The sequence below is a fragment of the Fistularia commersonii genome, chromosome 14 (genome assembly GCF_037954325.1).
Source record: "Fistularia commersonii isolate RoL2024-O1a breed Wild chromosome 14, RoL_Fcom_v1.0, whole genome shotgun sequence".
Taxonomy (NCBI): domain Eukaryota; kingdom Metazoa; phylum Chordata; class Actinopteri; order Syngnathiformes; family Fistulariidae; genus Fistularia; species Fistularia commersonii.
In genome coordinates, this window is record NC_141297.1 from 512,281 (window position 1) to 529,643 (window position 17,363).

At 53.1% G+C, this 17,363-nt stretch overlaps 1 protein-coding gene across 1 annotated transcript in view; it reads right to left on the minus strand.

Moving 5' to 3' along the window:
• LOC147226785 (XK-related protein 7-like) overlaps positions 1-17,363 on the minus strand; it is a 34,383-nt gene that overhangs the window by 8,016 nt on the left and 9,004 nt on the right. The window contains exons 3-4 of the mRNA XM_086159090.1: positions 1,849-2,051; positions 150-369 (exon numbers count right to left, since the gene is read on the minus strand). Of these exons, the coding sequence (XP_086015216.1) occupies positions 150-369; positions 1,849-2,051 (423 nt within the window). The remainder of the gene's footprint in view (positions 1-149; positions 370-1,848; positions 2,052-17,363) is intronic.

Below are 17,363 nucleotides of genomic sequence, written 5' to 3' on the forward strand. Positions count from 1 at the left end.
GAGGATCCCGGAGAACCTGCGGAGAACCCGGGCTCTCCAGCCCGGAGCCTCCTGACGGGGTTCGATGGAAGCCCGGGTGGACCCGCGGCGGCCAGATGTTCAGATCCACGAGGAGCCGACGGGAGGGGGAACGGCGAGGAGCCTCGCACCAGTGGCTGACGATGAAGATCCCGAAGTACAGCTGGAAGACGGAGGCGAAGAGCGCGAAGGCCACGGTCCTCGCCCCGATGGTGAAGAAGTGCCACAGCATCTGGGCGATCACCGCCTTGTAGGACATGGGCAGCTTGTCGTCACGAGAGTCCCGGAGAACCTTCTGGTAGGAGGCGATCATCCAGGCCAGGGACACCAGAGAGGCTGAGGCCGACAGACCTGGGGAGGAGACGGGAGGACGGGTGAGGAACCAGGGAGAAGAAGGTGGAGACATAAACACCGAAGACGGAGCCGGAGCTGAGGAGAAAGACAAAGACCAGCGGGGAAGGAGGTGAAGCCATTTCTTCTGAGAGACGTCCCATCGGACGCCGCACGTTCTGAAGAGAGAGGCCGAGGAGACGCCGAGGAGAAGATGGGAGGAGGACCCGGAGATGGCAGAGATGGAGATGTGGAGGCTCCCGGAGGGAGCGAGGAGGATGCAGAGGATCAGGAAGGAGTCCGTCACACTGAGATGGTTTGGACGTAGACAGAGGAGGGAGGAGATCCTAGTAGAAGGAACCTGAGGTTCGAGGAGGTCCAGAGGAAGACCAGAGAGGAGGTTATTGGATGGAGGAGGAGAGGAGGGGAGGTGAGTCAGAGTGAGAGGAGATGGTTAGATGGAGGAGGACAATCGGCCGAGAGCCCTGAAGGACGGCAAGGAGCGACATGGAGAGAACCGCGGCAGGAGAACCTGGAGAACCCTCACAGAACCTGGAGAACCCTCACAGACCCTGGAGAACCCATGCAGAACCTGGAGAACCCTCACAGACCCTGGAGAACCCTCACAGAACCTGGAGAACCCATGCAGAACCTGGAGAACCCTCACAGAGCCCAGTCAACCGCTCCCTCAGAGCAGGGAGGTTCTCCTCCTCCTTCTCCTCCCAGACTATAAATTCCCCGAGTCCATCCATCCTCCTCCTCCTCCTCCTCGGGCTGATCTTTCCCTCCATCCATCAGGACGCCGACTGACCATTTGCTGAATGTCTGTGCGACAGGAAGTTAATTAACGGAGGCTGACGACTCGGTTGCCACGGCGCCGGCGAGCGGCTAATTGTGGCCTCGGCGGCGGCGGCGGCCCGTGAGCCCCCGCGTCGCACACATGAAACATTCATGGCCGTTAATCAGCGGCCGCCATTAAACCTGACGGAGACTCGGCACGGCTTCCAGGAGGACGGAGGGACGGACCAGGACCAGGACATGGACGGACACCTTCATGTTCCTGCTGCTGCTCAGGAGCTCCACGTCTCCTCCGAGCCTCGGCGCTGCTCGAACCAGAACCTGCCAGAACCTGCCAGAACCTCCAGGGACCAACCGAGCTCCACCAACTGGGCCGAGACACGGCAGGAGACACACCCCGGCACACACACCTCACCGCTGTGCACGTGAAGTGCGTGGCACGAATCAATGCAAGCAGCCAACAAGCTCATAGCTGTGTGTGTGTGTGTGTGTGTGTGTGTGTGTGTGTGTGTGTGTGTGTGTGTGTCTGTGTGTGTGAGAGAGAGAATGTAGCTTGTTTTGTTCATCAAAGAACAATCTGTCTCTTTTCACATAAAGAAACGATCAACTCTGACATGAAACCTGCTGTAAGTGTGTACTCACACACACACACACACTGTCGTCCTGTGTGTGTGTGTGTGTGTGTGTGTGTGTGCGTCTCACCTTGCAGCGGCAGGACGGCGTTCCCGTGGATCATGATGCTGAGCTGCAGGACGAGCTGCGGCGCCGACTTGAGGAAGGCCTCCAGCAGCCTCAGCATGGTGATGTCGGCGCTCTCGAACATCAGGCGCCAGTGGAAGCGCTGGCCGCCGCCGCCGCCGCCACGCCAGCGGCTCTGAGCGCCCAGATACAGGGCGTGGATGTACCTGGGGGCAGATACAGGGTTGTCAACACACACACACATGGAAACACACTTCATCTCATACACTGGACTTCCTCTGTGTGGGTGTGTGTGTGTGTGTGTGTGTGTGTGTGGACAGTGAGCTTGTGGAGACAAAAAGCTTGTCTCTTCCCGCCCACACCCTCTGGCCTGCGCATCATGTTTCCTCTTCCCGATACTACAACACACACACACACACACACACACACACACACACACACACACACACACACACACACACACACACACACACACATACACACACACACACTCGTGTGTTCGCCGATAACGTCTCCCAAATAAAAAAAAACAAAAGTGTGTTTCTACACACTCATGTATACGTGTGTGTGTGTACTGTATGTGTCCATTCCACGCTTGGCACACACACACACACACACACACACACACACACACACACACACACAGTGAGATAAAGTGCTGGTCCAGCAGTCTCTCCTCCTCCATCATGCTTCTCCGTCCATTTTTAGAATTCCATCCATCCATCTCATCTTCCTTTCCTTCACATCTTCTTCTCCTCTGTCTTCTCTCCTCATCCATCCATCCATCCATCTATTGATCCATCATCCATCCATCCATCCATCCATCCATCCATCCATCCATCCATCCATCTATTGATCCATCATCCATCATCCATCATCCATCCATCCATCCATCTATTCATCCATCATCCATCCATCCATCATCCATCCATCATCCATCCGTCCTCTATGACATCATTAGCCATGAGGTTTCACCTCCTCGCCCCCTGATGAGGACGGAGGTGAAGACGTCCGAGGCCAGACAAACATCTACCAGCACGAACCTGTCTGAGAGGCGGGGCTTTGGTCCAGCCAATCAGAAGGCCCCTCATGACAACAGGTGACACGTCATGCGGGTTTCAACCTAACCGCTGGCAAACACACTGATTTAGGATTAGACTTACCTGCCCACTACTGTTAGCATTAGCTTAGCATGAAAAGGTGTGGGTGGATTTTATCCAGACAGGGAACCAATCAGAGTGAAGCAGGAAGCAGCTCGCCCGCTTCGTTGACCTGCTGAGAAGACAACCTGATGAATGACGCATCGCCATCTGGCTGCTTGTCTCAGCTAAACCAAGCTAATTTAGCTGTGAGACCTAATCTGCATTAATCCAAGCACAATTAGCGATGAAACCTCATGTGAGCTAATCCAAGATAATTTAATGACTGAACCTAATATGCAGCAGATTCAAGCTAATTCAGCTGTGAAAATAAATCTGAGCTACACCATGCTAACTCAGCTAGCAAACGGAATTTGAGCTATCTGAGCAAATTTAGCACCTAACCCTAATCTGAGCCAATGTGATCTAATCTGAGCCAATGTGAGCTAATCTGAGGTAATCTGAGCTAATGTGAGCTACTGTGAGCTAATCTGAGCCAATCTGAGCTAATCTGAGCTAATGTGAGCTACTGTGAGCTAATGTGAGCTAATGTGAGCTAATGTAAGCTAATGTGAGCTCATGTGAGCTCATGTGAGCTACTGTGAGCTAATATAAGCTAATGTGAGCTAATGTAAGGTAATGTGAGCTACTGTAAGCTACTGTGAGCTAGCGTGAGCTAATGCAAGGTAATGTGAGCTAATGTGAGCTAATGTAAGCTAATGTGAGCTAATGTAAGCTAATGTGAGCTAATGTAAGCTAATGTGAGCTAGCCTGAGCCAATCTAACTGTTGAATGTGACAGCGAGCGTCAGCTGTGGTTTGTGTTTCCAGCGTTTTGAATTCTTCCATTGTTTCTCCTCCTCCTGTCCTCCTGTCCTTCTGTCCTTCTGTCCTTCTGTCCTTCTGTCCTTCTGTCCTTCTGTCCTTCCTCAGACTGACCTTCTCTTCCATCATTTCCTACCATTTCTCCTTTTCCGCTCCCTTTCCTTTGTTTCTTATCTCTCAATTTGTTTCCCTCCCACTTTCACGCCGCCGCCGTCTCATTTCTTCTTCTCGCCGTCCAATTTATCTGCTTCTCGGTCCTTCTCTCCTCTTCTGCCTCCCGGCCTCCCATTCATCACTTCTTCTTCTCCTCCTCCTTCCTCATCCTGATCTTCTTCTCAAACTCCACAATCAGAGACTCCGTTCCCACTGCTGACGACATTTGTGAGAAAACAACTGGCAGCGCATGTATAGTAGTGTGTGTGTGTGTGTGTGTGTGTGTGTGTGTGTGTGTGTGTGTGTGTGTGTGTGTGTGTGAGCCTTTTGGAGCAGGGAAATGAAGCTGTAAGTCCTTTTAAATCTGATTCAAAAACAACCTCATCCGTCCAGTGAGCAGCTGTCAATCACAGAGCCATGTAGAAACAGGAAAACAGGAGGAGGAGGAGAAGGTGGAGGAGAAGAAGGAGAAGGAGGAAGAAGATAAGAAGGAGGAGAAGGTGGAGGAGGTGGAGGAGGAGGAGGAGAAGAAGGAAGAGGAGGAGGAGAGGAAGGAGGAGAAGAGCCCGGCAGTTAGTTTGAGGGAAAAGGAGCCAATGGGAACGTTGAAAACAGCAAGTAAAGTAATGGAGATGAAGACGTTCAGAAGCTGGAGACACGGAGCTCCTGGTCTGAAGAACCAGTCCGGGTTCTGATCTGATGACCAATGTTCTCAACGCTCGGCTCGAACCGACACCTGGACCTCCGACAGGAACATACACCTGCGTCTTGAGGAGGATCTGGCTGCTTCTCCAGGACAAACCTCAACCTCCACCTGATACCTGACCTACTCTGCCAGCTCTGCAGAGACTGGATGATGGGAGAAAAAGGACAGGATGGTGTGTGTGTGTGTGTGTGTGTGTGTGTGTGTGTGTGTGTTGGAGGTGAATGTGCATCGATCTGCTGCCGATCAGATAAGACGAGTGTTTAGCGGCAGGACGTTCTTATCTCTCCTCTCAAGGGCTTCGGGTTTGACCTTTCAGCAACACAGGAACACAAACCTGGACGTGGTTTCTGCAGAGCCACGACCTCCACGAGGAGGACGACAAGGAGGAGGAAGAAGAAGAGGAGGAGGAAGAAGAAGAAGAAGAAGAAGAAGAAGAAGAAGAAGAAGAAGAAGAAGAAGAAGAAGAAGAAGAAGAAGAAGAAGAAGAAGAAGGAGGAGGAGGAGCAAAGAAATGGAAAGGAGTGAAAGCGAAAAAAGAAGAGGGTTCTCTGGGTTCCTCCCACAGTCCAACCACAGTGGAGATCCGACCTCCAGGCCGTTGATCAGCTGGTACCGGCCCGCCTAAGATATATTCAATTATTTCCGTTGGATTTATTATCTGAGTCTGAACAATCAGTATTTTGAAAAATCTTTCATTTTGAAAAAAGAGCAGATGAGCGCCAAAAATGTAAGCCAGAAGCAAACAAGAGGAGTAAAAAACGGAGGTCTTTGGAAGGTTTCTTTTCGAAGGGGAAAAGGCCCAGTGAAGCGACAGAAGAAGAGCCTACAACCTCCAAGAAAAAGAAAGCTTTTAACAGACGACACCAGAAGTTTGATTCCCACAGACCGAGCCGGCTCTGCATAATATGCAGCGACCGGCTCTAATGAGGCAATGGAGCCTTGGATATACTCATGTTATACTGTTGGTGCGATGTTACGAGGCAACCGCTCATAAAGTTGCGTCCGAGTACACAGAGGATTCACGTTCACGTATTATTATATTTGCGATATGAACAATCTACGTGAACCCCCCGGACCGCAGTAAAATTGTCAAGGGTTGACCGGTCTGCTGTGATCAAAAGGATGGGGAAGGATGGGGACCACTGACTACAGGAGCCAGACGCAGGATGAGAAGGTGAACGGTTACAATGGAATACTCTGGAGCACTTGGACTGCCCTGGAGTACTCTGGACTGCCCTGGAGTACTCTGGAGTACTCTGGAGTACTTGGACTGCCCTGGAGTACTCTGGACTGCCCTGGAGTACTCTGGAGTATTGGGACTGCCCTGGAGTACTCTGGAGTACTCAGAAGTACTGGGACTACCCTGGAGTACTCTGGACTACCCTGGAGTACTCTGGACTGCCCTGGAGTACTCTGGAGTACTCAGAAGTACTTGGACTGCCCTGGAGTACTCTGGAGTACTCAGAAGTACTGGGATTACCCTGGAGTACTCTGGAGTACTCAGAAGTACTTGGACTCCCCTGGAGTACTCAAGAGTACTCAAGAGTATTCAGGGGCACTTGGAGTGCCCTGGAGTACTTGGACAACAGTGATTTCCAGTCCACCTTCTGTTGGCAGGGCCCCTCCCGGTCGGGAGCAGCAGTAATTCCTCCTGCTCCGTGTTGCCATGGCGCCCAGACAGGAAGTGTCCCAACACCGCGGGTCCTCCCAGAGCTCCACTGCCCCCTGCTGGCCCGGAGGTTCTACTGCAGCCCCTCTGGTCCGGCGTGCTCATGGAGCTTTTTGAAAGAAGCGCTGTGTGATTGCCATGGAAACGGGTCCCACAAGAGAGCCCACGGCACCAAAACGCGCCGACAACGGCGCGCATCACTAAGGAACGGATGTCATGCTGAGCATGTTGCCGTGGCAACCCCGTCTGGAAGGTTCCAAGATGGCTGCCCTTTAAATCCCCGGGAGGTTCCTTCAAACCACTCATGGAATCAAAGATTGAAGGTTCAAGTCCAGAAGTTCTTACTTTATAATGATGTTTGCCAGCAGGTGGAACCATCTGAGTGAAGAACAATCAGTTTGTCTGTGTGTGTGTGTGTGTGTGTGTGTGTGTGTGTGTCTGGGACTCACTGTCCAATAATATAGCTTTCCCCAATGCATCGCTACCATGGTTACGCAGACATGAGGCAGCATGGAAACAAACACAGGCTTTTTTACTGCCGATCACAGGCTCTCACACACACACACACACACACACACACACACACACACACACACACACACACACACACACACTGTCTTCTGTTTAATTACATTTATCCATGATAGACAACATTTAAAGGTACAAGACATATATCCAATATGAAATCAGCCCAAATCACCTGCACACACACACATACACACACATACACACACACACACACACACACACACACACACACACGTGCAATCACACGCACGCACGCACACACACGCACACACACACACACACACACACACACACACACACACACACACACACACACACAATTGCTATTAATATCCATGTGCCACTCAAAGTGAATCAGTTGTCTATCCCCAAGCTGCTGTCCCACATAGCCACTCAACTGCGCTGTGTGTCAGCTTGTGTGCGTGCACGTATGTGTGTGTGTGTGTGTGTGTGTGCATGAGCGCATGTGCTGTGAGACAGTCTGTGAGCAAATGAGAGGGAAAGTGTTATTTTAAGCTGTGTCTTTGAATGATGGTGGAAATTCAGAGGAGAGCAGGAGCGACAGGGATGGGTGTGTGTGTGTGTGTGTGTGTGTGTGTGTGTGTGTGTGTGTACACACTCCATCCCCTGCCTGATGCAGGCGCCCTTTGGGCCAATAAATGCAGACTGAACCAACGTGGGGCTTTGGGGGGGGGGGGTGCTCTTGTGAAGTTCTCCATGAATTCTTCATGGTCTGTGGTGAAGCAGCGAGAGCAGCGCCCCCTTCAGGTCAACATGTGAACTGATAGAAATGCAAGCGGCGCAAACTGGAGGAAATAACGAGGATATATGATAATTAAAAATCCACAGGAACGATCCTTCTGACGGGTTTGGATCTTTGGACAAAGAAACCCTGGGTCTTCGGTCACGTCATCTGTTCGACGGTGTTGGGTTTTCATGGAAGAACGTTGTTCAGACTCGTCTGTGCGGCTGGTTTCTTCTCGCAGATCAGCGTTTAGTGAGAACCTCACAAAGAGAAACCATGGCGGCAGGAAGGAGGGAAGGAGGGGCTTCAAGCAACGGCTGAAAACCAAACCAACGGTTGATGAGAACCTGAGAACGTGGAGCTCCTGACCAGCAATGGGCTGATACAGGAGGAAGGAGCAGGAACGCCGTGGAGAAGAACCCCGGTCAGCTCTAGTTGGAGAAGGAAGGCTTTTGATTGGCTGATCCCTACATCCACACATTCATTCATTCATTCATTCATTCATTCTCTACATTGCTGTCCTGCAGTTGGATGGGGTGCAAGGCTTTCTAAGCCGCCATTGGCCGGGAAGCGCCGATCACTCTGGACCAATCACAGGGCCAACACAAATGTAAGCAAGTAAGTAAGTAAATAAGTAAATATACATCTAAATAAATAATCCTCGTTTCTCTGATTTTGGCAGCAAATCAGAGATGAGCTTCCGCTCGCTCCAGAATCCAGTTTAAAAAAAAAAAGTCACACTGAAAATCTTTTTCTGGCGGTGGTGGTATTTCTGCTGTCTGAGAAGCCTTTTCTCCCACACGCTCGCTGCCTCGAACGCAGCGCTGCCTCCGGAGAGCTCGCAATTAGTGCTAATCCTCCCGAGGTGTCGGGTCCATGTGAGCTCGCGCTGTTTCATGTCGGGAGGAAAAGAAGAAAGGGAGGAAAAAAAAAGGAGAAGTCGTCCTGAGGCTCGGTGAACGTTCTCCATAAACACACAGAGATGAGAGGAAGGAAAAAGGAGGCACTGGAGGGAAATTCTCTCCGTTATCTGCCGCGTCGCGAGATCAGTGGCAACGCAAACAGTCTTTCACGCCCACAGCCGCCGCCTCGCCTCCCGTTTGGTTCGGCCTGTTTTATTTATGTATTTATATTTTCCCCGGCACATTCTGCCGGCGCCTGGAAACACACCGCGGAGGATCGCTGCGACCGGCGGAGGGATGAGCTTACAGTCAGACCCTTGAAAATGTCAAAATAAAAGCTAAAAACAAACAGGCGGCAGAAGAAGGAAGGCCCAGACTCTCAACCCGAGCGGAGGAAGGGTGGAGGACTTCTCCGTGTCGAGGGGGAAACTCTGGTGGAGGAAGAACTTCGGTTTTTGTGGGCGTGAAGTTTCAGAGCGTCGGAGGAGAAGCCCGACGGCCGGGAGGCGGAAGCGAAGAACGGGGTCCGGGGCGGATCTGGAGCCGCCGTCGTCCGCGGAGCCAAGAAGGTCGATGTGTTTATGGATCTGCATCAGAGTAGATGAGGAACGTAAGGAGCCCCGGCGAGGAGCCGGAGAGCCCTGGGTGACCCCGGCAGAGAGGAGGAACCTCAGGTGGAACCGCCGAAAACCTAAACCGCTTCGAATAAACAACTAAACAAAACATTTAAGAAAGCCATGGGAGCGGAACGGGAATAACTTGCGGTGCATCTGAACGTGGCAGAGAAGCTCATTCAAAATCAGCGGCGATTTTCTTAAATGCAGGAAACAACGCGGCGTCGCCAGAAACGTCCGTGAACTCGTAAGAAATAAGCAGAAGGTGTTGAAGAGCCGGCAAACCAGCCAACGACCGGGAAGGGAGTGGAAAGCCGGGTCCGGAGGCGGCGAAGGGAACGGGAGCAGAGCAGGTCCTCGCCACCTTAAAGACGCCACGGCCTCAGAATCCCGGCGTTTCCCGTGAGGATCTAAAATCTGCTGTTAAGTCTGGTGAGGCGTCAGATGTTTGGGGTTGATGTTGTGCATCACGCGGCTCGCAGCGCCGAAGACGCCGAAGACGGCGAAGACGCTCTGATGGCGCCGCTTGAAAACGGTCGGCCGTCTTCGCCGGCGTCGTCGCTCCGTCTCGTTCTGGCTCCGAGCGACGCCAAAATGTCACTTTATTCCGCCTGGTCGCTATGGCGACCGACCCACATCTCTCATTTATATTCACCTCAAATGGGCCGCGGCGCTCAACCTGCAGCGCCCGGCCTGCGGGGACCCGAACACACCACCACACACACACCAACACACACACACCACCACCACACACACACCAACACACACACCTTCCTCCGTGACTCGGACGGGCTGCGGCGAGCGCAAAGCTGCTGGTGATTGTCCTGTGCACGTGTGCAGGATCTACATGTTTGTGCGCACGCACACACACACACACACACACACACACACACACACACACACACACACACACACACACACACACACACACATATATGTGTGTGTGTACGGAGAGCCGTCCTCAGGCCATCTGAGGTGGCTGCAGATCTTCCCAGCCAACAAGGATCATCACCAGCCAAACTTGGAGCGCAGCTTTCACACTCGCGGTGCCTTTTTTCCAGAACACTGAAGATTCTTTGTTTCGGGGAAACGAGAAAGTGTCTGGTGGAGGCCCAGGAGGACCTGCTGAACCTTCACAGACCAGGAGGCCTCACAGACCTCCAGAAGGGAACCCTGAAACCCATGATGCCATTTTAGAAGAAATCCGTCCCTGAACATCTTGACTATCAAACGGTCTCCACTTATGGAACCCTTTCAGTGCTTGCACACACACACACACACACACACACACACACACACACACACACACACACACACACACACACACAAATTGATGGAGGCGGAGCTGTCATGCCAGGTGCTAACCAGACCCTGGAGTTGAACCTCCAACCTTCTGCCTGGACAGATGGTCGTCTCCACCAGCCACCTCACATTCACCCCAGAAGGTCAGAAGAAGAAGCAGACGTCCAACATCCGGCTCTTCATGCAGAACATCAGCCGTCTGACCTTCCCGAGATCGGTGAGGGTTCAGCGTCTCGCTCAGCAGCACGTCGACAGACATGGAGGAGCTCAGAGATCCAACCAGAGGAGTGATCTTCGTCCTTCTGTTGGACCCCTGGAACCCCTGGAACCCCTGGAACCCTCCTCACTACACCATCTGCTCAGATTGTTCCAGGAACTTTGTCATGTTTTCCCAAATATCTTCCCACCGTTTTGCCCTCTGCCGGGTGGTTCGCCGCAGAGTTTCCCGGGTAACGGCGGCCCGTCTGAGGAAATCTGGCCAAATCTCAGCTGGAGGTTTAAACGACGTCTCCTCGCCCGACTTCCAGAGGAGGATGAAGAGGAAGAGGAGGAAGAGGAAGAGGATGAAGAGGAAGAGGAGGAAGAGGAAGAGGAGGGTTTCTAATTTGGGAGATGGAATGGAGGAGAAAGAAGGTGGCGGAGGAACCGTGGAGAAACCCAAGCAGCGGCCGTGGTGAACTCTTTAAGCGTTTTCTCTTCCCGCTCCTTTACACACACTCCACCTCCTCCTGGTCTTCAACGTCCAACACTCACACACACACGCACGCACGCACACACACGCATACATGCACACACACACACATACACACCCCCACACACACACACACGCACGCAGTGGCGTGGTGCTTCTTATCAGTGTGGCAGCTGCCGCTCCAATAATAAGACTGAATGCTGCTAATGAGCCGACACACACCATGAATGCAGGCAGAACACACTCCAGTGTGTCGGGGGGGAGGAGTGTGTGTGTGTGTGTGTGTGTGTGTGTGTGTGTGTGTGTGTGTGTGTGTGTGTGTGTGTGTGTGTGTGTGAATAAAGCAATCATGAGGATGCTGGAAGTCGTTAGAAAACCCATTTTAGATTTTCAAAAGGAGAGAAGAGGCTGTTTCAGGGGGAAGGAGAAGAAGCTCAGATGATTCCTGGACCTGAGGACACGAGAAGGTCCTCCAGACCCTCTAAGGTCCGCGGGACGAGGAGGCAGAGCGTCCACGGGTCGGGTGACGGACGTGGAGGTGAAACATCTGCACCGGGTTTAAAGGCGTCACAAAGTCGGTCCAGGTTCTGCTGTGGTTCTGGACGGTTCTCCTTGCCAACACCTTCTGAGGGTCTCCATCTCCAGCCTGGACCATCTGTCAGGGGACAGGAGGAGGAGGACCACACTTCCTCCTCTGCTTCTTCCTCTTCCTGCCTCCAGAATCCACTATTTTGAAAGAACATCCCGATTGGCCGCAGAGGGTCTGCGACCTCCGTGTCGACCAATCGGAACGGAGTGACACCGACGGCAGCCAACGGCCGATCGGAGTGAGAGAAGATAAGACGGAACAGCCAACCGGAGGAGGGAGCGCACGGTGGAACAACCAATCAGAGGAGGCGATCACGGAGCCAGCTGGAAACGGGAATGAGGCGGTGGGAGGAGAATAGACACCGCGGTTGCCATGGCAACTGCAAAACGTACATTTTGAAGCCATGAGCGGCGGAAGAAACCAAGGAACGAATGTGAGACACAAGCCCCGCCCACTTCAGCATCACAAGCCCCGCCCACTTTAACATCACAAGCCCCGCCCCCTCACACCTGACGATGCTGGTCCAACTTCATGTCTTACATTTATTTATGTTTGGTCTTATAATCCTGACAATTCAAGAAGTGGATAGACTTGATGGATTGTGTGTGTGTGTGTGTGTTTGTGTGTGTGTGTGTGTGTGTGCGCTTGTTGGTGTTTGCACGTGCACTGACAGTTGTAACTAAAAAGAAAATATTAAGAGCTAAAACACCTGGACTATTTCAAGTTTGTGCACTTTAGCCACGCGCGCACACACACACACACACACACACACACACACACACACACACACACACACACACACACACACACACACACACACACACACACAGCCCATTGATTTTGATTGTTTCATCCATCCATCTTTCTGACTGTCACTCCTCCCATTCTATGACTCAACTCTCTGGAGTGTGTGTGTGTGTGTGTGTGTGTGTGTGTGTGTGTGTGTGTGTGTGTGTGTGTGTGTGTGTGTGTGTGTATCTCCGAGCGGGTGAGGTGGGTTGTAGTTCTTTGTGGTGGCTGACAGAGTGACGGCTGCGTTGGTGTTTGCCGAGCGACGTCCCAACACTTCATTCCGTCAGAAGAAAAGCGAGTGCTTTGTGAAAAGGCCGCGAGATGTTGGAGGAACGTTGAAGGACCTCCTCAAACCAAAGGCCGTTTTCCAGCCCGCCGTGAAACCGAGAGGAGAAACTTCACGGACGGCGTCTCGGAGCGAAGCAGGCTTCGTGCGGCGGCCCTGGAGAACACTTCCTTTACGTCTCATTCATCCATCCATCCATGAAGACACCGATATCTGCGACGCACTTCGTCCAAGATCTACATCCAGAGTCCGCGTGCGGCCCGAGGCGCTTCTTCAAGCCGGTCCACCACGCCGAGGCTCGAGGCCCGGACAGACACCAAGACATGAAGACACAAAGACACCAAGACATGAAGACAGACACCAGCTCAGCCTGTTTGAATGAACGGCTTCCACATCACCTTCTCAGGAGCCTCCTTCCATCTAACTCCAGATCCACCCGCCTCCGTCCAACCAACCTTCTCCTCCACACCGTCAACGTTCCTCTCCTCGTCTCTCCATCCATGAACCTCCTCTTTGCTCCTCCTCTAGACCTCCTACCCAGATCTTCTCCATCCCTCCTCTGTCCATGTCCACACCATCTCAGCGAGGCTTTACCTCCAGCACATCTTACACAGTGTCCTTCCCCATCCTCTCCGTCCTCCTCTCTCCTGAGGGGAATCTCACCACCACCGTCCTCCAAGCCAGATGAGAAGCCTCGAAGACCTTCTGGAGGACTCTTCAGGCCGAACCCAGAGGCTCCCGTCCAGAAGGACGGAGATGCTTCCACTGAATCGTCACCAAAGAAGATCTTCTCCAGATGAGGAGGAGCTCACGTGGTTCAGAGAAGGAAGATCTGCTGCAACCAACACAACCACAGCGAGCTCCTCCTTCAAGAACACTTTCCTGCTTCACACAGCATCTGCTCACACTGTGAAGTGTGTGTGTGTGTGTGTGTGTGTGTGTGTGTGTGTGTGTGTGTGTGTGTGTGTGTGAGCTCAGGGGTCAAACAGTGACATTTTCAAAAAGAATGTGACTCCTGGCGAGCAATACTCTACTGTCAGCACTGACACACACACACACACACACACACACACACACACACACACACACACACACGTCATCACTCCATCCACTGTATCTTTCATTCAGTTGTGTCTTCTCTGTTCTCCAGTCTACTCCACTTCATCTTTCAAACACACCGAGGCGTGTGCTCGTGCGCACGCACGCACGCACACACACACACACACACACACATCCACACACACACACACAGCGTGGTCTTTTCACAGTTCATCTTCCTGCTCCAGTTTCTCCTCTCCATGTCTCTCCTGTTTGTGTTTCTCCATGAGATGTTCTCCTCCCTGCCAGAGCTTCCAGCCTTCTGCAGACACACTTCCTGCCCGCCGCCGCACGGCAACGCATGCCAACATCAAGACACACTCATGGCGAGAGGCATTTATATATTTAGGATATGCATACACACACTCATACTGCAGATTAACTCCAAATTAGCACACACACACACACACACACACACACACTAAAGAATGCATGTGTATAAAAGATAATATTAGATATCTGTAATGCAAATACATTTGCACACACACACACACACACACACACATACACACACACCCAGGGCCTCCTGACGGGTGAGTGTGTTAACGTGCACGGTGTGTGTGCAGACCGACCGGAGCGTCAGATCACAATCAAAAGGGTTTCCTGAGCCGCCCGGCAGGAGCTGCTGCTCCTCTTCATCAGGATCTGAGGAGCTCCGAGGAGCCTTCAGGGTGGGAGGATCTCAAATACAGCTCAGTGGTGTGTGTGTGTGTGTGTGTGTGTGTGTGTGTTTGATGTTACCATTCTAATCAAATAGCCGTTTCCTGCTTTCCCTCCACCGGTTGGTTCCTGGGTCTTTTCAGCGCCTCATCGGCGTCCAATCAGATGCTTCCTGGCAGCTTCTGGGTTCCAGCTTTGACTTTCATGGAATTCATGCGTGACGTTCCTGTGTGTGTGTGTGTGTGTGTGTGTGTGTGTTGCAGCAAAGCTTCTGCTGTGTTGTGAGTTTTGGTCCAGACATCTCCCTGAGCGGCGCCACCATCCCGCGCTTCTTGTTTACGCTTGCAGGTGCTGCACGGCGGCGGCGGCGAGGAGGCGGGACATTGATCACCCGAACAGGAACAATCTGTTGACTGACAGTCGCCATTTTTCAGCTCCGACGAGAAAAACGTCTGCCTGGCGATGAGCAACCCGAGGAGGTTTCCTGCTCCAGATCTTCCTCCTGACCTTCTGGAACCTTCCAGGGTTCAGAAAGAACGTCTCTGTTTGGAAGCAGAGGTGGAGAGTGACGGGGGCTGGTGAGGGCGTGGAGAGGAGGAACCAGATGGCATCAGGTGGAGGTGAGAAGATCGGAGGATGAAGAGGCCGAGGGGACGAGAGAGGGAGGTGTGTGTGTGTGTGTGTGTGTGTGTGTGTGTGTGCAGCAGCTGTGAAAGTGCTTAAACAGCAGACCGCCCTGGGCTGAGGCACGGCACATCTCCACCGGGACCTTTGTAATGTCACCGACGGCAACCAACCCTTCGCACGTGAGTGTGTGTGTGTGTGTGTGTGTGTGTGTGAGTGTGTGTGTGTGTGTTTCTGACCTGTCAACCACACAGAGCTGCAGCTCAGTGGACATTAACTGGTGGTGTTTGAAGGACCAATGGACCTGCTCCCCCAGGTGGACTCTGGAGGAGCCGTGGTCGAGCCTGGCGGCGCCCGTGCGGGTCGTGGTCGGACAGGAAGTGGCGCCGGCGCTCTGCAGCCACGAGTCTTCCTTGCGTTTTCCCGTTCGCTCCTCCCGCCTTCAAAACAACAGTCTAGAAGCGACGAGATGATCATCACGTCATTTGGATTTCCTTTTCCGCCCGTTCTTCAGCGCCGCTCGCCACCACGACCCCGTGACCCCGCGGGGTCCCGGCCGCGGCCGCTTCCATAGCTCCGCCTCTCTCCGCTTCGTCCGGCGCCGCCGCCGTCGCCTCCGTCTTTTAATCTGAAACGACTCATCTTAATTATTCGCCGTTCCCGGCGTCTCTCTGCTCCTCTTCCTCGCCTCATATCTTAATTCCCGCGGGCGCCGCCGGCTCGGCTCCTCGCCGCTTCGCACCAAAGTCAATTTCCTGTTCCCGCTTCCCGCCGTTCCGGACTCGTCTCCGATCGGGAGGGAGAACCGGATCTTCTGACGTCGGGCCCTTCTGCTGGATCTGGAGGCCGAGTCCGAACCGGCCGCCTTCATCCGTACGGCCGACCCGCTCGAAGGACGGCGCCACGGGCGGCCAATCACGGCCGTCCCTGGGCGGGGGGCGGGGTCAGACCCGGGCAGCTCAGCTGTCAATCAAACGCTCAGCTGTCATTCATCCTCTCATCCACACCTACGGACCAATCAGACGCTTCGGTGGAGCTGCTGACTGGCTCTGGACCACCGGAGGAACATGGGGGGCCTGAGGAGATCCCAGGCTGGAGAACATGGAGAACCCAGGCTGGAGAACATGGAGCAACAAGGCAGGCGAACATGGAGAACCCAGGCTGGAGAACATGGAAAACCCAGGCTGGAGAACATGGAGAACCCAGGCTGGAGAACATGGAGAACTCAGGGTGGAAAACATGGAGAACCCAGACTGGAGAACGTGGAGAACTGACTGAAACTAATAGAAATAAAGATCTGAGCCATCCGACTGAATCTGCTCCTCCTCGGTCATTAAAGATGAAGAAGGTCATTTGTTCTGATCACGTCGGTGATGTCTGGATGGAGGAGGTCCTGCTCACCCGCAGAGAAGGAGGAGGAGGTCCGAGGAAGGGATTGATAAATAAAACACAAGGAGATGCGTGGACGACATAGAAAACAGGAAGGAGGTTTTAAAAAAGGAGGAGACATGAAATATTGAGTCTGCAGGAGGAGACGCCACGTCTGCAGGCTCTCCTCAGGACCAGGAGGAGATTCCAGGGAAAGCATGAGGAGCAAATCATGTTTCTATAGCCGTTATCAAAGCCTGCTCCTTCATCCAGATGAATCCATCGGCATGATGTAGCGGGTTTGAATCCACCGATCATCACGTAGACGCCGCGGCCGAGGTCCACCGCCGAGGTCCACCGCCGAGGTCCACCGCCGGCCTCCCATCGGAGCTCCGCCTCCAACCGCGGTGAGATCCTCCTCCAGACCAGGCGGACCAACCCCAACGGGACCGCGGGAACGGGTTTCCTTCCTCAGAAGATCAAAGCTGAGGGGATTCTTCTGCAGGGACTTTGACTGGAGGAACCCTGAGGAACCAGCAGGCCTTCAAGAAGGCAGGCCTTCAAGAAGGCGGGCCGCAGGACTTCTATTCAGAAGTGGCGTCTGGCTTTTCACCAGACGCCACAGACGGAGTCTCTATTCTTAAAACCTCAAACACCTTCTGCCTGCTTCTGTGCTTCCAGCCTCGTCTTCTCTCCAAAGTTCACCTTCTTCCAGCAAAGCAGAGGAACATCAGCTCCAAGCAGGAGGACAGGAGAAGATCTTCTCTACCCTCAGCCTTTGAGGCCTTCAGAAGGAGCCCTTCCTCTCCAGGGAGATCCAAACACCCA